The 20,955-nt window shown below is 40.2% G+C and overlaps 1 protein-coding gene across 4 annotated transcripts in view; it reads left to right on the forward strand.

Annotated features, from left to right (window-relative positions):
- EFNA5 (ephrin A5) overlaps nt 1-20,955 on the forward strand; it is a 225,319-nt gene that overhangs the window by 62,543 nt on the left and 141,821 nt on the right. For 2 of the 4 annotated variants that reach the window (XM_081213871.1, XM_081213872.1), the window contains exon 1: nt 9,380-9,630. The exons of the other annotated variants lie outside the window; for them this stretch is intronic. In XM_081213871.1, the coding sequence (XP_081069997.1) occupies nt 9,395-9,630 (236 nt within the window). In that variant the 5' untranslated portion in view covers nt 9,380-9,394. Of the gene's footprint in view, nt 1-9,379; nt 9,631-20,955 lie in introns of those variants that run through there. 4 annotated transcript variants of the gene reach the window in all.

The following is a 20,955-nucleotide window of genomic DNA, read 5'->3' on the forward strand; positions in this document are numbered from 1 at the left end:
TGACACTGTCTATGAGAAGGTTGAAGGAACAAACAGGATTACTATGGGGACATCGGAAATGGAAATAAGCTGATCTTGGTGAAAAAACGTTTTGCTTGGAAGCGGTGGGAAAGTTGTGTGATGCTTGTTACTTAGTGAACCATCTTGCAAGTGTCTGTGAGGACTGGCTAGGAGCTTAATATTTTTAGCATGCTGACTTCCACTTGCTTATTGGTCATTTCTGATGCAGCATTTTAAAGGAGTGGAGCAGTTTATATTGTCTGCCACTATACCAGAGCGTCTACCTTCCCTGTTTAATCAAATACCAAGTGACAAGTATAACTTCAATGTCTAAGAAGGAGGCTGAGGTTATTTGGAGCTCTTGGCCAAGAGGATTGCATAATGTTCTTGGGAAGGAGAAATCGAGCACCACTTCTACAGATGTAGTCTGACATAATTTCACCATGGGCAAGTCACAAATCTTTGATGGTAAAAGAGGAACTGTGTGTCTTAAACTATTGGTAGACAAAAATTTGCATGTCAGTTCCACTGAATTGAGTTCTCTAGAAGTAACTGCAAAGACGTAACTGCAGCATTAACAGTGAAAAACCACAAACAGAAAACTAACTGTTTAAAAATAACGAACAGTCCTTCATCATAATGATTTCTCTGATTCAGTTTTGGAGAGGTGTATGAAATCCTTGGGGAATGACCATAGTTCAGGGTTCCAGGTTCAAGCCCTGGTGTCTTCAAGTAGAATAGGGAAAAGCTCCTGCCTAAAATCTTGGAGAGCTAGTTTCCGAACAGAGTGGAGACTCTGAACTAGATGGACCAATGATGTGTTTCAAGATAAGGCACCTTGCCGAGTTTAATCTAAAAGTTAGGTACATCATAAAGAGTTGACTTAAGGAATTTTCTTTTGCTCATAAAAATCCTGAAAACATGTTTGCCCAATTTGCCTCCTGCCAGGCCGGAAACGACTCACCCACACTACATATTCCATCGTGCTGGGTGTTCAGTAAAACGAATGTCATGCAGGGTGGGTTAAGCACCTGTTCTTATTTTGTAAGCACATAAGTGTTCATCCACCCCTCTTAATTTGCTTATTCTCATGCCATACGTCTGGCAGATGAAGCTGTTTACAGAGTGGATTATCCCCCTGGGTTGTTTTACGCACACAAATATGCATTTCCTTAAGGCCTGAACTCTGTAGCCTAATTTATACAGATAGCCTGCCTTTTGCATTGACACTTGAAACACAATGGTGCGAAACACACAATTGATGTGAAGTGGCATTATACTGTTTCAGTATTTCAAAGTATGTGAATTCAGATGATGAAAACAATGAGCACATTTGTTCCTGTTTCTCAGACAGGGACTTGCACCTGACAACTTTTACACCAGATATTTTTTTTTATAACTACAATGCCTATTCATTGAAATGAAGAAACTGTTTGACAAGGCCAGACTGGTACTCAGGAGATGCCTGAGACCCAGAAGAAAAAGTGACAAAATATTGTGTGTTGTTGTTTGCAGCTCCCAGCCAAAGCCACTTCAAGGTATCATCAATGTTCTACAGTCCTAGATAATATTTTTCTCTCATATGTCAGGCCTTTCGTGGCTTACACCTAACTACACCATCTAACATAGATACTTAGCTATGGATCACCCAAGACAGATACAGACACATTGACTAGGTCAGGTTAGTCTCTACACAAAAAGTCAAATGAAAAGATAGCAACATTCAAAATGAATAGAATATAATTTCAGTCTCTCACGAGACTCTGTTTCTGACCTCATTCGTCATACTCCCAACAAAGGGAGGCTCCAGTGTGAAATTGCTGAGCTGGGATTTGTCAGGAAATTCTGTTCTATTCAAGCTTAATTGGGTCTCTGCATTTCTTTCTCATTACAGCTGTAAAATTAAAACAGTATAACTAGAAAGATGGTATTATTGCAGATATTACAGTTGTGAATGTTCACCGTTTCTTCATGTATACATGTGGGATCTGCATAGAAATGTCAAACTGCTAACTAGTGCCTTTCATGTCTTCTGGTATCCACTATTTTTATTTTATTGTATGCATTTATTTGAGGGGAACAGACCTACAGGAGGGCTAAACAGGGAGAGGCTGGTTGGCACTATCGTGGGCCCTGCCTGGCCTGCTCTCCCAGACAGAAATGAGTGTTTGTGTTTTGTCTGCATCAGTTGGAGAGTTGGGCTGATTGCAGTGTGTGGTAATGTTTGGTAGCTGGCTGAGTGGTTACAGCTGAGATATGGGTGTGGTCCAGAGCCTGCCTAAGGACAGGCTCAGCGGTAGGCAACCCTTTTGGGACATGATTTTGGTGAGGTGGAAGGGTGCCCTGCCTGTCAGCAAGGATACAGAATTGTAGCCTAGGCACTGTGGATATTAGGCCTTTGATTCTTCCCCAGGGTGAGAGCCTGGGAGGGTGGAGGTTTGGATTGGTAAGCATTTCTTCTGAGTAAGGGACACTGAGAGGAGTGGTGGCATTAAAATCTTCCGCCTGACAGTGTGGGATGTGCCTACTACTGGGCCTTAGTTTATTATCTGTGGCCCAAATTTCTCAGTTGTATTTGGCAATGCCAGATAACAGTGCTCAAATAGGTCTGTGTGGGCAGGTAGCAGGGACTTACAAAGATTTTGTTCTAATATTGACCATTCTAATTACAAATGGGATCTGGGACATAGCTGGTGGGGGAAGGGATCTCTAGCATGGTTGGAGAACCTCAGGACGGTAATTCTGAGTAAATTAAGTATCCATGCAGAGGCTGAAAACTGGGTAGTGTATACAGTCATGTGTACCTTGTGGCAGGGTGAACTGTGAAGCAGGCTCATTTTGCAGCTTGCATTGCATCCTCTAGTAGCTGGCCAGCAAAGTTGTTTTGGAAGGTCCAAAGCATGAGTAGGCCCAATCGTCGCCTAAATCCGGCCCACGGATGGTCTGGGAATCAGCATGTTTTTACATGAGTAGAATGTGTGCTTTTATTTAAAATGTATCTCTGGGTTATTTGTGGGGCATAGGAATTTGTTCATTTCTCCCCCCAAAATATAGTCCGGCCCCCCACAAGGTCTGAGGGACAGTGGACCGGCCCCCTGCTGAAAAAGTTTGCTGACCTCTGGCCCAGAGGTTACTGAATCTGACTGTGTGAGAAGGGCCTCCGTTATGACTAGTTGTCTACACACTTTGAGGCTAAAGTTGCTCGACTTCAGAATGATCTGCAGTTGCTGCAATTACAGATGAAGTACCCAATGTCTGAGGGGATGGTTTCAGCTTATGTGGGCAAGGTGGCAGTGGCTATATGCCCCAACCGTGTACCCTCTTCACCTCATACCTCTTGGCTTATTAATCTTTGAATTCTCTACCCACTCCAAACACTTCAGCATTGCAGATCAGGGATTAGGATTGCTTTTCCAATAGAAAAAAAAACCTCCAGTTTGTAAAGAGTTGATACTTTCCCCCCTGTACTTCTCAGCCATAGAACATTTCATAGTGAAGGAAAACCCACTCTTCGTTATACTGCTTCCTCTGAAATTCTGTTGAGGACATTGCTTCTCTTATCTAATGTGTATTAAACAATAATTGGAATGGTATCTTTTCCTCTTCCTCTTATTGCACATATTTACAGATAGTTGAAGAAACATTAGGATTTCCCTGTTATTGAATGCTTATTTTGCTGTTGCAGTATATCTTTCCCACTCTGCACTTAAAAATAGTAATTCATAAGTGTAAACAGATAAACAGATAAAGGTATCTTCAACCCTGGAGACGGTTATGATTATAAAAGTCAGTTTTTAGTTTATGTAATCAGCCCATGATAGTTGTATGGAGAGTGAAGGCTCATTTTGTGAACTGCTATCACTGCAATCTAAGAGGGTTTTTTTTTTGTTTTGTTAAAGTCTTTGTTCATGGCAGAAGAAGAAAATCCATAGCAATAAATCACTGAATACCAGGTGCTTTGTTGGTAGGGGAAATGATTTTCTCCACTTGATCAAAGAGATCAGCTTTATATTGCAGGAAAGGCCTTTCTTGAGTACAAACAAGGGCGTAAGTTGCATTAGAGCTACTACTGGACCCGGTTCAAGGTATTAGTACTACGTTCACATGCCATTTAGGGTTTGTCCTTAAGCTTGCATCTGCCAAGATCAACCATCTCAGACCCTTTGGTTGGCAGGGGAGGCTTTATTGCTGGGTGTTGTCCAGCAAGTGTTGACCCATGACTAGGCTGCCTTGGTAGTGTTTCCAAGGTGAGGTGCACTGAGAAGCTAGAGGCCACAATGTGGCCTCTATCAATGTGCAAGTGTAAAGTGGGATTGAGTTGAGTGGTGGGGAGTGGAATGTTGTATCCTGGAAGACAGCATGGTGGGTTGGCTGGAGCACTGAACAAAACCATTCCACATGGCAACATTTTTTTTAGGTATCACTTAACAGAAATAACAAAGGAACGTTCCCCTGCCCCCCAGGACATGGATTTTGTAAAAAGTGTTATTGGATTACTAACTGCGTTACCCCCAGATGTTTAGTGTACCTCTAAATTAATTTAATGAATAAAACTGCAGGTTTTGATTGTTTAAAAAGTGATCAGTTGACAAAAAAGCACACTGTATCAATTAAATGGAAGTCTAGTACTGTGATGTACTAGTGTTCATTTCCTTAAACAATTTTCTAAACTGGTTATCTGATTGCCATAACTTTATCAGTTATTAGGTTTTAGAAGAGCACATTTATTGTGAAGGGATTTAGAGTACGCTTATCTTTCCTTTTATAAAGCTGGGAATGAAAAATTATCTTTATCTAGAAAGGTTGTTCCAAAGGGTGGGGGTGTATTAAAAGAAGGTAAAATTGACAGTTGTTCTGTTCTTACAGCAAGCTAAATATAGCTAATTTTTGGCTTTCATTCAAGTTACTTAAGGTTGAGTAACTTGTTTGATTAATATTTCAAGATGGTCCTATAATGGCTGGGTCAGTGTGCATTTAGTGGGTGATTTTTATTATGAGTATTAAGGGACAAATGTCTCCATGCATTAGAAGTCACAAAATGCACAATCAACTGTAGAGGTCTTCTGCAAAATTCATATTTGAACATTCTTGCATCGTACGCAGTTGCAATTAATTTCACTGAAGATCCCAATAGAAGGGAGAAATTGCTCTCACTGCGTGTAGGAACTTGGCATGCAGAATTCCCTGTAGATGTCTGGGATTTAGTAATTTTGCTTCCCCTTCTATTGCCACGGTGAAACAGGAGTCAAGCTTTGGAGAACAAGATAAATCTAATGCCTCCTCTGAGCCTGGAGCTGAAGAGGAGAAGGAACGAAACTTTCTGCCCCCACAGTCCAACAGGTTGGCTGAAATGTGGGATTTGTTTGTTTGTTTGTTTTTTTGTAGAGCCATGACAAACCTCTGACCTCCAACTGGAAGCTAGAAAAGGAAGGTGGAGATTTGTGCACCTGTCAGATACACAATGTCAATTGAGTGTAAAAGCAAGCTGATGGGCTTGCTTTGCTTTTGCATCCAGCGACATTGGGTCGAAGGAAGAAGCAGAATTATGTAGCTTTGCCTGTGCTCACAACAGACACTCAGGGTGCATGTTACTCACAAAGGCATCTCTGAGCTAGATTGGGAAGGTGAAACTGTCTAGGTTCACTCCATACCCAGTGGTTACTCCAGATTGTAAGTGCCTACTGTGTGCAAAGTCAGAGCAGGCTCTGGCCTTCTCTAGCTACTGTTGGGGGGCAGGGACTTCTTTTCTGCCCTCTTTCCTCCAAGATTTAGTCTTCATTCTGGAGAAAAGAGCAGGAATTTTTCTCCTTAGCTTGTGCTTCATTTCAGACACTAACTACAAGTTCAGGGACAAGACCATGTAACTTGGTGATGAGAATTTTTTGCTTGGCTCTGCAACTGTTTTTGCATAGTGATGTGGTAAGGATAAATATTGTTTGTGTGCATGTGTAGTCTGATTAGATGTACTAGTTATGAATTTTTGTATGCAAGAGATAAGTCATCTGAGAGATGTTTTCTCTTTGATTAACTACCCATGTCTTCCACTGGACAGACCAATGAAAGACTCTAGTTTTCCATTTTACTGTATTTAAGGATTAATGGGACATGGTGTCATGCTTTGTCAATGGACAATTTTTCATATTAACATTTTCAAAGAAGAGAAAGTGTCCTGTGCTGTGACTCTTTACCATTTTAAACAGGAATGTCCTTCAAAGTCTTTTCCAGTGATGCTTATAAATCAAAGTGAGAGAAATGGTACATACTGAATTTAAAATTAATGCATTTTTAATATGCAAGTAGGCTTAACTTTTCTCTGCCTTAAGCCCATCAAGATCAAACTCAAGCAGGCGTTCACATCCACAATTGAAACTCACCAACCTTTTTCTTTAAGTTAACATTGGTCCAAACTCTCCCCACTGCTTTTGTCAATAGATCTTTTAAAGGCAGGCATTAAAGTGGAGTTTGCATTAGTCTTTTTCTCCCAACAGCTTCAGGCCCAAGGGCTTCTTTTAATAGGCATTAGTAAGGGACCAGAATTGAGTAGACGTTTGTGAAGGAGACTTGAAGTTTGGAACAGAATTGTCCTTTATAGTTTTTCCATGGGGGGAAAATCTTCTTATGAGAATAAAGGCTTTAGACTAATCTCCTTCCATCTGGAAAATGGAGAAGCCAGAGGTTGTTGGCACCAGGTCACATCCCTTATGTAAACTGTCAAATTCTTTTCATATTAATGGCGTATTAGCTTAAACCCAATGAAGGTGGTTTTCATTTATCAGTCTTATTTTGTGTTTCTTGCAAAATTGGATGATATTGACTGATGATACGTGTTTCGCGGTCCAGTTTGCAAAACAATTTCTCTTGTTTTATAAATTTGTTGACTAGAAGTCACATTATCTTGGAGGTTTCCCCCCCCTTCTCCCCCCAACTGACTATTATAGCTAATTAACTTGAAAGGAAGCTTTAGACTGCTATTCCATGCAATGAAATGGTCTGTGACATATGTAATCTTGGCACTGCAAAGTCCTGGAAGTATGCCAGCATTAAAATATGGGAGATGTGAGGAAATTAGGCGACATAGAACCTTAAGCAATCCAATTGATTTAGTAGCATTCCACTCCACACACCCCTTGCTAATTTTGTCTTGCTAGAAGTTTGGTTGGGGAAGTAGGGAGTCGACGTTTTCTTGTAACTGACCATATAAAGAGACAGTAATTGTTGATGCCTTGAGTTAGACCTTTTGATAGATAATGTAAGGTTCAGATAGTACAAGGTATACTAAAGTTTACTTGGTCTTGTTCAAATGCGTGTTCTGCAACAACATTTAATGGTGATAGTGGTCAAATGTGCATGGAATACTCTGTAAGCACAGGGCACAGTTGAACCTCTTTGGCTTCCTTTTTGCTCACTTCCATTATTCATTCTTTAGTGAGAATAAACAATTGAGACTGCTGGCATTTTCAGCTTACATACTGCTCAGTAATCACTAGAAGCCGGTATAGCATAAGCCTGTCTTTTTGCAGTCTTCTCCCCTTGCTCAGGAAACTGTAGCAAGAATCCTAAGGCCAGAAGTTTGTTAGTTTTTGCCCACTCACTTTGTCTCTGCTCGTTCCTAGGTTAGATGGAAACCAGTATAGTTTTAGGGAGGTTTGTACAGCTTAAGCTTCACTGGTTTGTTTTGCCTCACTGTGACTAACAGGCGGAGAGTTTGCTCAGGAAACTATGGGATGGTTTATCAGTCAATGAGAAGGAAGAATGAATGGTCCCGAAAGATGATCAAAGCTCCTGCCATCAGGTTAAGCGACACATATTTTTACACTTGGTTTTTGTCATCTTAGGGACGTTGCTGACTGGAACATATTAGCGGCAGTTTTTCTTAAGTAAGCGTTTCCAATTGATGATGGTGGGAATGTGCTTTCAAACAATCTCGCTGCTTGTGTTACACCATATTTTCTGTTAGAGCGCTGAGATACTACGGCAGTGGTGATGAAAAGGGGGAAATGTAATTGTGGGGCAGAAAGATGTTGTTATGCAGTATCAATGCAAGTTGTGAAACAGCAGGTTGCTCTCAAATTCTTTGGTAGCTGATGGCTAAGCTACGTCAATATGGATGTGAACTGGACTTAAAGTTGCCCTTGTCTTAATACCCCCTCCCAAGCAATGATAGACACTGTACCATTTGAACTTTTATTCTCCGATCCTAAACAAGTGTTCTTAGAAGGCAGTCCCTCTGATTTCAGTGGGTTTTAGTTTTGTGTATGTGTCCTTAGGATTTCACTTCTAGCATTTCATAGAATTATAGAATTGGCAAGGATCCCGAGGGTAATCTAGTCCAGAGTTCTGGAGGTGGAAAGTGTAAAGGAAGTACAGAGTTCTGTACATTGGAAAGCTCTGAGATCTCTGTGATGAGTGCTTTTTAAAAAATAAAAATAAAATAGGAAATCCAGCTTCCTGCCTACTCAACGTCAGTGCCAGAATACATTTTGCTGATTTTTATTAGACATTTTGTACTTTAAAAAAAAGCATCTATATTAGCAATAAGCAATACTGGAGTCAGGTGCTGTGTATATTACAGAGAAACCTGTTTCAAACTTGCTTACATCCCTTTATATTTTTTTAAACTTAGCTTTCAGGCTAAGAATACAAAATCCTATGTGAGAAGCAGCTCTCTCACTGTGAATCTGGTTCCATTTCTCCACAGCCCTTGTGACTTAAATACAAACGAAAATAGTTGGGTCAAAACTTGAGTCCCCTTTGTGCTTTGTTGAAAATCTCTAAATCTGTACTCTTGGACGAATGTTTTTGTCATTGTGGGTTTCTATTACCCCATGGGTTAGATACTGCACTTGTGTCGGAAATTCAGTTTACTCTTGTGCATGTGGTGAGTGCAGATATTTTGTTTCATATGCATGTTGTAGAAAGCCCCATTTTTTGTTGGCAAGAGTGGTTTCCATAGCATTCAGCAAAATACAGTAGATCCGTCTGTTTCTGTCACATATGATGCTGTGAATGCTGAGTGCACAGGATTGATGGGATACCTGGGAGTTTGGGCTTGGGTGAAGCAGCTTTGGATGGAGATTTGATGCAAACAATGATTTGTGACCTGGTAGCTTTGATTCGGCTCGGGCTGTATCAGATGCTTGTGGAGCCAGAAACAAAGTGAGGAAGTTCAGAGTGGAAGCCAGCAGGGGGTGCCATTGCTAGTTAAAGCCAGGTACTGTATGAATATAATACCATGAAAGAACAAGAAACCTCTTACAGTCAATTTGTACTCGTCTACCCTTTTTTTGTTAGATCAAACAGCTGCCGGTGAAACATTTTCAGTTACGCTTTCCATCTCCAAAAGAAGCAGGTATTATTGTTTAATAATCTGTGGCTGTGCAGCAATCGGTGGAGAATGCAGCCCAAATGTGGCAACGCCAGTCAGTCATCTCTCTTTAAAATCCCTTTCAGTGCAGTTCTCTTTGTGACAGCCTCTCCCACAGAGGTTTCCCTTCTAGATGTTCCAGAGATGGGCAGTAAAGGGGGAAAAAATATTCTTCAGGGATCCAGAACAAGTTACCAGATGGGAGTATATCCGTTACATTATGTAGCTGCAAAAGAATGTCAGATCTTTCATCTCTTGGGAATAAGGTAAACCTCTTACACTGTACGGGAGGAATGCTCTGAGTCCTCTCTCTATGCTTGAGCTCCACACTATCTCCCTGTGGATGTGAGGTTACAAAAGGTGTTAGCAATTTGATCAGGAAAGTTCCACTGAATGATTATTCAAGCTTATTTTTGTAGCCTGGGGGAAACTGTCTGGTTTATACGCTATTTGTTTAGGTAGGAGATAACTTTACCATTTTAATTTTTTTTTAACCATCAAAATGAACAAAGCCTTCTTTCATTCCATTTCCCGGAGACTATGCACCACTTCTTCTTCTCCTTCTTCTTCTTCTTCTTCTTCTTCTTCTTCTTCTTCTTCTTCTTCTTCTTCTTCTTTCCTTTTGGTAAATGATGTGGGTGTGGGAGGAAATGTTTTACTCTACCAAGATAGCAAGTTATCAGCACAGTGAAAAGTTCACTGGTTATGTGATCACAGCTTGAAATCACAGTGAGGATTATCAGCAAGAGCCTTGGCTTGAAAGCTTGACCCAGTGAGTTCCAGTGCTCTTTGCCCCTTTGCTGGATTAAGAGCAAAGTGAAGGTTGCAGAATTTCACACTCTTGCAGATGTAAACAGAAGCAACTCTGCAGGCTGTAGGTTTTTTTTTAATGGAACTTCATGCAGAACTCAACTTGCCATTACATGGCAGCAGCGTTTGGTAAGAGCTGCTGCTGCTTTCTTAATTTCTCCTCCTTGGGTGATTACAGAGGTCCAAGAAGGAAATTTGTGGAGAGCTGCATACAGAAAGAGAAGAGAATTTATTGAATTATTCCTCACACACATCTGTGGAACACTTACACAGACTCTTAATTGTAGGCATATGGTTTGTCAATAGCTTGCTGTTGAAAAAAAATAGTTTGCCACTGTTTATTATGTTTGGATTAATATGTTTATTACACATACTTTTGTGAATTCTGCTACTTTTGCAATAGACACAAAACAGAGCCTAACCTCAAAGAGTTCCTCATTTTCCTACTCCTGTTGAATTAAATTATTGCATTTGTACTATTTTAATACTGCTTTTAATGTACTGATAAAATGCATAAATTTGGAAAGCCTCATTATTTTAATATTGCCTTGAGTCAAGGAAAAAGGAAGCTGTCTTAATACAAGGTCAGGCCAGTGGCTCAACTTTCTCAGTATTGTTGATGCTGATTGGCAAGAGACTTTTCTAGTCATACCTGGAGAAACCAGGGTTAAACCTGGGATCTTTTTGCATGCCACTATTTTCATTTCCCTATTTGAGCACAGACAAGGGATGACTTTTAATGGATCAGAAACAAGTAAATGTTTCCTTGTAATACAGCCAACAAAAGAAACCACAAGCCCTGATTTCTATGCAACCCTAAACCTTGGGGCTTGGTTTTGTTTCTTCTGCATGCTAGTGGGGAAGAGCAAAGTGTGCAAGTTGGCCCATTCAGATTATACTACTAACTTGCTTACTGTGACAGCCATAGTGAATTGCCAGCCTTTTAAGGAAGTGAAAAGCATACAGCATCTCTGTAAACTGAGAGGTCAGCTTATTGCAAGAAGTGCGTTTTGCAGCCCTGTTTTGTGTCCATCTTAAACACCACAGTTTATCAGCCTTATGACATACAGTGGTACCACGGGTTACAGACGCTTCAGGTTACAGACTCCGCTAACCCAGAAATAGTACCTCGGGTTAAGAACTTTGCTTCAGGATGAGAACAGAAATCATGTGGCGGTGGCAGCGGGAGGCCCCATTAGCGAAAGTGGTGCTTCAGGTTAAGAACAGTTTCAGGTTAAGAATGGACCTCCAGAACGAATTAAGTTCTTAACCCGATGTACCACTGTATTCAGTACAACGTTCAGATCAATATATTTCATTTGAAATAAAATTTAATTGTAAAAGCCATTGATCGTGCCGAAAATATAAAAACTTTAACAGTTGAGAACAATTAGTAAAAAAATGAATAAAAATGACTAAATCTGTAGATTTAATAAAACAACCCATTTCCGTACCATTCATCTGCCTTAAAAAAATAATAATACTAATGCAGTTTTGCTACTGCAGCAGCTGCAAAAGTAGATAACTTTGGTATTACAGACCATCAGCAAGCAAATACTCTTTCTGTTGGTAGAATTCTAGAATCTATTGTTTTACAGTTTGGGCTAAGTGCTTTATTCTAATGCTTTTGTATATAACAGTTCTGGGGAATCTGTGGCTGTCCAGGTGTTAAAATAAAATCCCCAGTATTCCTGAGCACTGGTTTTGCTGCCTGGAGCTGATGAAGTCTAGCAGGATATTGAGAGCCACAGATCACCTAGCCCTTGTACATAGGATACCTGTTTAAAGAGCACTTTCTTCAGGGCCCAGCTTGTGTAGATTCAAAACCTACAGGATGTGTAACATTTTTGCTAGGGCAGTAACTGAAATAAAAAATGTTGGAGAGAAGATTAGGGATAATCTTGGACTTTCTGTGATCTTGGTTTATCGGGGGCAAACAAGTTCATTACAGAATTGCTCACAACTGTTTATTCATAGCCACAGATTATATATACTGATGCATAATAATTCAGTTAATATTTTTTAATGAATATATAACAATAATTAAAGCAAGGAAGGAGGTAGGAACTATAATAAGTAATATTTTAAAAAACTCTTTCCCCCTTTAATATTGCTTTGTCAATAGTCTGCTTGGCTTGTTGTAAGTAATGCAAGTCATTATACAGTGGTACCTCTGGTTACGTATTTAATTCATTCCAGAGGTCTGTTCTTAACCTGAAGCACCACTTTAGCTTATGGGGCCTCCTGCTGCTGCTGCGCCGCCGGAGCACGATTTCTGTTCTCATCCTGAAGCAAAATTCCTAATCCAAGGTACTATTTCTGGGTTAGCGGAGTCTGTAACCTGAAATGTATGTAACCTGAAGCGTATGTAACCCGAGGTACCACTGTATATTCTTCGGTGATATATTTAGGGGAAATTTTAAAAAATAACAAACCAGCTCACATCAAAGTGACTTACTCTGTATATTGCAACAGTGGGGAAGCAGATTGCCTGACCTCCGTTAGGGTGCCATGGCATTGCCTCACACAGTTCAATCGATGAAAGTTGGTAGATCACAGTGAATCCAAATAACGTGGGCTATTGTTGCATCTGGGATATTCCCATGACATGTTCCACAACAGCATCCTAGGCCTATGAAAGACTTTCAGAAGACAATTGGTAAGGGGTATGTATGCTTATTTGCCTAGGTAAAGGTAAAGGTACCCCTGCCCGTACGGGCCAGTCTTGACAGACTCTAGGGTTGTGCGCTCATCTTACTCTAGAGGCCGGGAGCCGGCGCCATCCGCAGACACTTCCGGGTCACGTGGCCAGCGTGACATCGCTGCTCTGGCGAGCCAGCACCAGCACAGCACACGGAAACGCCGTTTACCTTCCCGCTATAAAGCGGTACCTATTTATCTACTTGCACTTTTAAGGGTGCTTTCGAACTGCTAGGTGGGCAGGAGCTGGGACCGAAGGACGGGAGCTCACCCCGCCGCGGGGATTTGAACCGCCGACCATAAGATCGGCAAGTCCTAGGCACTGTGGTTTTACCCACAGCGCCACCCGCGTCCCTTATTTGCCTAGGCCTGGCCTATTTCATAAGTAAGCCTTGCCCATTTTGTGTGCTGTGAACATGACATGCTGAGCTCTTCAGTGGAGTAAAAGTTTCTCTGTACATCCCCATTTAAGGTTTGATGGTTCTGCTGTATGTTTTTAAAATAGTTCCACGTGATAATGCAGCTAGTTATCTATGTGTTTTAGTAATAATGAATGATTAAAAAATAAAGTAGGTGCCTCTTTTTAGTAATTGTGTTAAAAAAAATAGGTCCCTCTTTTTTATTTCCTGTGTTTTCTGATTTTTCCCATAAGCTAGAAATCGTTCTGAAAACCCTCTGTTCTCCTTTAGATCTAAATGTCTCTAGCATAAATTGCTTGTAGATGGAGTTGAAACCAGTCTATTTCCATTGTCTGAATAGAAATAGGCACATGAATGCCACAAATTAATCAAATCCACAGCAAGAATAGAAAGCTCGCACCCACTTACACGTCTCTGAAAGCAGCTTTGAATTTGAAGGAAAGAACCTATCAAACGTACTTGAAAAATGGTGAGTTTATGAAGGCAAGTGAATTGAACGGCTTGACTGGACCGGTATGCCACCATGTGTCTGGGAATGGAAGGATAGCTGTGTGGGTAGAAGACAAACAGTCTGTGAGATTTTCTCCTGAATGATCTCATTTAATTGATTGATTTCTACTAAGGTCATAAATGAGCTCCTTGCTGAGTCAGGGTTGGAGGTCAAAGTGTCGTGCCAGCTGCCTAGCCAGCCAGAAAACAATAGCAGCTTCCTTCTGTATATAAAAAAGAAGCATTCCAGTGCAATGTTTTATTAGACTTCAGCGTAACCTTTCTTTTTACATGCCTCAGGATTCTCTTCAATAGAAATTATACAGTGTCACTTATAATTAACCTCTCCCTATCCATTTGCACATGAGAGTTTCTAAAAATTGTCTGTGAATATTTCACAGCAATCACTTCCAGCATTTCTTTCCCTCTTTATCTTTTGCTAGTGCATCACTCCTCATTTATTCTTGGAGCTCTGAAAGAAACAAGATGTGTAATAGCCAAAGCAAGACATAGCATTCCTCTTGGCTGCATTGTTTTGCTTGAAGTGTTGATGGTGGTTAACATACACGAACTATTTCAAACTTTCAGCCCAGCTCATGGCTTTAGTAGATTTGAGCATGCAGTTTGCATATGAAGCAAAAGCAGGATATATAATCAAATAAGACAGGACATATGTGAAATTTCTGTCTCTCAATGGCCCAAATGACTATTTTTAAATGAATGGACAAACCTGTTTACTTGGAGGCTATAGTAAATGAAACTCGAGATCAGATTTTGGGGGAGAGGAAATGGATACAATCCCATTCTTTACAGTGAAGAAAAGCCTTGTGTGGTGCCCTGGTCATCTGAGGTGAGGTTGAGGGCTACAAGAGCAGCCTTGGTGGTGGGACCACAGTTCTAGAACGCTCTTTCCAATGTGGTTTGTCTGACGCCTACTTTATTGTGCTTTCGGTGCCAATGAGAACATTTTTATTTTCCAGAGCTTTTTAGATGCAACGTTAATGTTGCTTTTCTTATTTTGTGGCATTTTTTGGTATTATGTATTATGTTGTTTTTGTAAACTGTCCTGGAAGTATAATATAAAAGTATTTAGAATAAGTTAATAGATAGCATCCTGCTTACTGACCTGTTACAATTATATCCTATGCAGACTTTGCAACTATGTCTTGGGGCTGCTGATACACAGCTATTGGCCTCAAAATCTGCTGGAACAGCTTTGCCTTCTAACCTCAAGCCCCAAGTCATGTCAAAGGTCATATTGCACCAAACCCAAGAGGGTAAACCACAAAGCAAGGAGTGTACAGTTTCTCAAAGACGTGACCTTCTTCTGTTTGGGCTCCTGGAGACTCTGATATAATGATGGAGCTTAACAGCTTGTAAAAGCACAAACAGCTTGGGGTTAGCTATGTTAAACAAATGGCTGGTTCACATTACTTTGTCCCGATCATATTTATAACTTGATATCCAAGAGAGAACTGGGGTGGAGAGTGTTGGGGAAGGGTTCATGAACACATAAGAGCTTCTGCAGGAACAGTTAGAAGATCATTACTCTTGAAATGTTTAGAATAAAGTCTAGTTATTGTGACTGAACAGATTCATAGGGGCATAGAAAACCAATGTGTCAGAATAAAAAAGCAACTCCAAATGGACCTACTGATCCCCTGAAAATTGTTAACTTTCTTAATTCAACCCTTAATAGAAGCTTACATGGTGTTAAAAGCACATACCTCAACTTACTAGCTTTTTGTATGCAGAAAGCTCTTTGGATTTTTAAAAAATCCCCTGACTTATGAGGAAGCCTTGTCCTAGATCTTTTCATTTTGTATCCACAGCTTCCACATATGGAGAGGGTTAATTTTTTTGCTTGTCACCTGCTACCAGAACCCTAATAACTATCTTCTGATGTGTCTATAGATTAGTCAGTGTTCCTAAATAGGAACACTAAATAGGACCAGATCTCACTCACTCATTAATGTTCACTCCACTTCATTTGCTACAACTTCCAATGAATAGGTGTGGTCTTGGTTTGAACCCATGGAGGAAATCATTAATTTTAAATGAGCAGAAATATTGTGTTAAAAGCCTTCAGTTTCTAATATATGTGATAATGTTTGAATAAGTTTCTTTATAAAGTAGCTTCTGACCTAGAATTTATAGATAGGTTTCTGTATCAGCATTTATACTGTTGTGTTGTTTTTTTAAGAAAAACTTTGGCGTGTTTCCATGGTGTTAGTTATTTTCTAATTCTTTCAATAAGTTGCTTTTTCTGTTTTTAGCTGAATTATTTGGAAAGTGGGAGGTTGTGTGGGAGAGCTTGGTGGTGACTAAGGGTCAGGTTGTGTGGGAGGTATGCATGTTTTTCGTTGTGTGTGTTAAATTATTTGTGAGTATACTTCTGTTGCAAAAAGGCAATGTGTTGAGAGACTTCTGGAACATGTATCCAAAGGAAATACAGTCAGTCTTCATTTTGAAAAATAACAATGATAGAGAATGTTTGAGATTGTGAGAGAGATTGCCAACGTTTATGATGATATTTTGTTTTTACAGACATTTGGCATACTGTATCTCTTGTTTTTTATGTGGGAACAAAACATGAAACCTTGACCCCTCTCTGTCCTGCCTTAGTTCCACCTATAAAATGCTTATATGGCAAAGTACTTTTGAAATCTTATTTCTCAGCACAAAATTATAGTTGGAAATAGAGCAGGCACATATTGATGCCTTAGATCAACATGATATCTTCCAGTGGTCATCTTCTAATACTTTCATTGTCTGAATTTACCAAGATTTATTAGGTAATAAGTTTGTAATAAAAATACAGTCACGGTACTTGTACCTATTAATTGCTTTTGCATTGTATTAGAACAGGGGTCGCAAACTTTTTCAGCAGGGGGCCGGTTCACTATCCCTCAGACCTTGTGGGGGGCCAGACTATATTTTGAAAAAAAAATATGAACAAATTCCTATGCCCCACAAATAACCCAAAGATGCATTTTAAATAAAAGCACACATTCTACTCATGTAAAAACACACTGATTCCCGGACCGTCTGCGGGCTGGATTTAGAAGGCGATTGGGCCAGATCCGACCCCTGGGCCTTAGTTTGCCTACCCATGTATTAGAATAACATATTAACACACACACACACACACACACACACACACACACTGCACTTACAACAGGATAGTGTAACTATTTAGACATACTTGTATCACATAAAAAAATCTTTGTGCTCCACATTAATCTTTTGGATTAGAGCTACTGCTTTATTCAAAAGTGCATACTGAAATTAAGTCTTCTTGATTAACTGGGCAATCCTATACACCAACTCATGTACACATGTCTACTTAGAAGTAAGTCTCACTGAATGGTATGAGGCTTGCACCACAAGGACCTGAATTCTAGTCTGCCTGAAACACATTTTCCTGAATGCAAAGATTTGGTAACTGAGTTGCACTGAGCCATGCCCATTATTTTCTTTGTGCTGCAAAGCTGAAGAGTGCTGAACAGCTGCTTGTGGCTGTCAATGCAGTAAAGAAACTGTTTAGCAGTTAAACAGCAGGTTAGCACTTTAGCAGGAGAAGTGGTGGCTGGCTACTCATCCAACACTTGGCGTATCTGACAGATCCAAGTGTGTCTTAAGCCTAACTAATAGATGATGCTTGACATAGCAGCTTTATAAATAATTACTGGACTGTGGAAGACACACCCTTTATCCAAATACATTGTAAGAGGTACTAATTTATTATGAATATATTGTCTGGATAGATTAGCAGTGCGTAAATTTGTAAAACTGTAATACTTTAAAAATATTTCTTCTTTTTTTAAATAAGACTTTAAAAACAGCTCTGCATTTTTCTCAGCTGGTGATCAGTTAAAATAGCCATTACACTTGGCTGGAAATCTGGAGAACAGATTAAGCTGTTACTACAATATATAGGTTTTCCTTTTGTAACAAGTCGCTAAACACAAGTTATGACCAGTTTCCATAAAAAATTCAGTGCTTCGTCCCAAAAAGGATAAAAAGTATATAAAATGCAAAAAAACCCTTTTTTGAAACAACTTGATCAAAAACTTCACATTAAGATTGCAAGATTAATTTTATTGCAGAAAAACACATTATTGCTGCTTACCATCTTCACCTATAGTGAAAGCAGCTGAAAACTAATGGCAGATGATTCTCTGCTTCAGTGGCTGTACAGTTTTTTTCATATGACATCCAACTGGATGATGAGAAAGGGAATAGCTGTCCTAAGGCTTTATCAAGGAAATGTAATGGCGCTGCCTGTTTGACAAGCAAATCAGTCTTGAAATTTCCAGTCAGCTATGAACCAGTGTCGACTAATAAGTCAATGGTATGCTAAGCTTTATAATTAATATGTTTTATTTTAACCAACTTGAGGCAATGTAGGAGACCTCTGTTTATATTGTCATTTCTGCTGCTTAGATTTGTAATGCTTTTAAAAACGTTGTCCTTACTTCTGAATCATTTAGTTCCTTCCCAATAACAAATCTGCAGTATAACCATTGCTGCCTTTTTCAAATATGCCTGTGCTGTAAGATTAGGGATTTCAAACCCGTGATCTGCCAGAGGTTGTGGCACTCAAGCTCCTATGAGCTGCAGCGAGAATGGCCACTGGTCAAGGATGGGGGGAGATTGGGTCCGACCACATCGGGAGGTTCACAGGTTAGCCACCTTTGATGTGGATTAAAAGCCTATTTTAACAATCTTGTGCTTATTCGTATCACACAGACCTTGAACGTCAATTGCAGAAAATTACTATTACAGAAGTCGGGTGCTAGCCTCTCTCTCTGCCGAACAGTAACAAGAGCCCATGGTGGTCATAGGCACCCACACTGGGTCTGTGCTCCTTTGGAGAATTGAAGACGTAGCACAGACTATAATTGCTTTAAGAAATATGGTTTATTCCCCTATTCACACCTTCTGCTTATATGGAAGGAGTCTAGATCTTACAGCATGGTCCTTTCAAGAGGGGTTTGTACCCCATAGCAGTGTAGCCCTGGCTCTGGAGGCATCTCTGCAGCCAGCCTGCCCTAGATGGATCTCAGCTGCTGCTCTTCTTACTCCTCTTTCCTCCCAGCCACCCTTGCTCCCAGAACAGTTAGCCTGCCAACCTTCCAAACCCCCAGTCTCTGTTCACACCTCCGGGCAAGGGGGAAGGAGTTCTGTTGTATTGTTAACGTCCCTCAATTGCTCTTTCTTGTTCCTCTGTAGTTCAGCCACGGGAATTCCAATGCAGCTTGCATTGTCATGTCACAAATAATCAAAATCCTTGCATTTATTAATTTCTAAGGTTTAGGGGGATTCCCCCCCCTAAATCTATAACAGTACTGTTGACCAGTAGGCTTTTAATGGCTACAGCATATTTGGTAGCCGTTGCAGGGATACTGCAAAATGTTTGTGGCAGTAACTGTTCTGTGACCACAACTTACAGAATTTGCTCAGTATGGCAAACCTTGACCATGGCTTGAGCTTAGCATGGAGAGAGCTTAACCACAAGTCTCAGTTTGGCTGACATGCTAAGCCAAGGCTTGTCTTGGCTTAGGTTAGTGTGGCATGGGAATAGAAAGGACCAAGGAAGAACAATTCAGTTGCAAGCTCCCTTTTGGGAACTCACATGTTTTCACAATCTTTCCTAAGACAAGGTTTGGCTTAGTATGTTGTTGTGAACCATCTCTTTGTGTGAAAAGCCTTTTCAGCTATTGCTGCGAGGTAGAGGAAGATATTTTTTTCATGAGAGTGCCATGTGGTAAGCTGCTTACATGCATGACATTTTTTTATTCTACAGTTCTCGGCCTGCTTCTACTGTACATGAAGTGGAGCTGAACTTCAAATACTGTTTTGGCTATATTTGGATTGTGGATGTTTACCATAAAATCACTGTGTGCCTGTTTTGCATGTGAATCCTAAATGTGTAGGCAAGCAGAGTTGTTACGTTATTGGGTTAGTTTGTCCATGATATGCCAAGAAACCAGAATCATTTGTTTATGCTAGAACTTGTACATTAGGAGTAAAGAAAGAGAAGTATGTGTATTCCCCCCTTTTCTTCTCTTCTCTTTGGCGGCCAGCCCCTAGTGTAGAATCAGGCACTAGATAGGAAAGGAATAGAAGTGGGTGCTAATAGCAGTTTTAAGTGCTCTCCATAGCATGAAAAGTGTTATCAAATCTATAGTTGCAGCAGGCAGCATAGCCAAATGAAAAGATTTTGCATAATTGCTTTGAAAGGCTGTATGGTTGACTGGATGAGATTTGCTTTAGTCATATTAGAAAGCTGAATTCTATTTTCAATTCTGCCTGAAACGATATGGAGGTATTTTTTCATTATTGGGGTGTGTGTGTGTGTTCTTGCAGAAACAATGTAAAAGTCCTTGTCTGATAAGCAGTGCTTTGTGCAAGAAATGGAACTAGGGTTATTGACTCTTAACCTGCTGACCTAATGGAAGTCAAAATTCAAACCCTCCTTCTCCTTCTATTCTAATTCTTTCCTTTCTTTTTAATTTCAGTTTGATAGTCCCTGCTTAAATAACTTTGCAAGATAAAAAGTGCTTTAAAGAACTGGGCTGCTTGGTGAAGGGAAAGTGGTTCCGATTTAAATAAACTGGACTTATGCTTATTTGTTTATTACAAGTCTATACAGCCCTTCTTCCAAAGATCACAGGGAGGTTTAGAAAAAGCGGGAGTAAGGTCTGATTGAGAAAAAGTGTGGAGCCCTGATAAAGTTCGGGCATGGATCTTTGAAAAAGACGCCTTTTTGGACTCCACAAAGATAAAAAACTCTGGGTTTTCCTACTGGTTTCCCTGAGTAAAAGCAGTCAAAATCTGTGCCAACTACTTGGTGGAGATCACTGATCCCACCCTTCGGAGAGCTTTCACTATGGCACGGTTTCAAACATTGCCAACTGCATATCTGATCGGTAGATTCACAAAAACCCCAGTAGAACATCGTTTATGCCCTTGCCTTATGAAAATTAAAGAGGATCTTACACATTACCTCCTTTATTGCCCCATCTACTCGGGCTTTAGAGACGCATTGCTGCAAATTATACCCAACTCTATAACCAATCCTGAAGATAGAGTAAAATTTTTGTTAGTTGATGCAAACCCACGTATTACCCATGTGGTAGCGGTTTTTGTGATGAAGGCCATGAAAGC

The sequence above is a fragment of the Podarcis bocagei genome, assembly GCF_964188305.1.
Source record: "Podarcis bocagei genome assembly, chromosome: 11".
Taxonomy (NCBI): domain Eukaryota; kingdom Metazoa; phylum Chordata; class Lepidosauria; order Squamata; family Lacertidae; genus Podarcis; species Podarcis bocagei.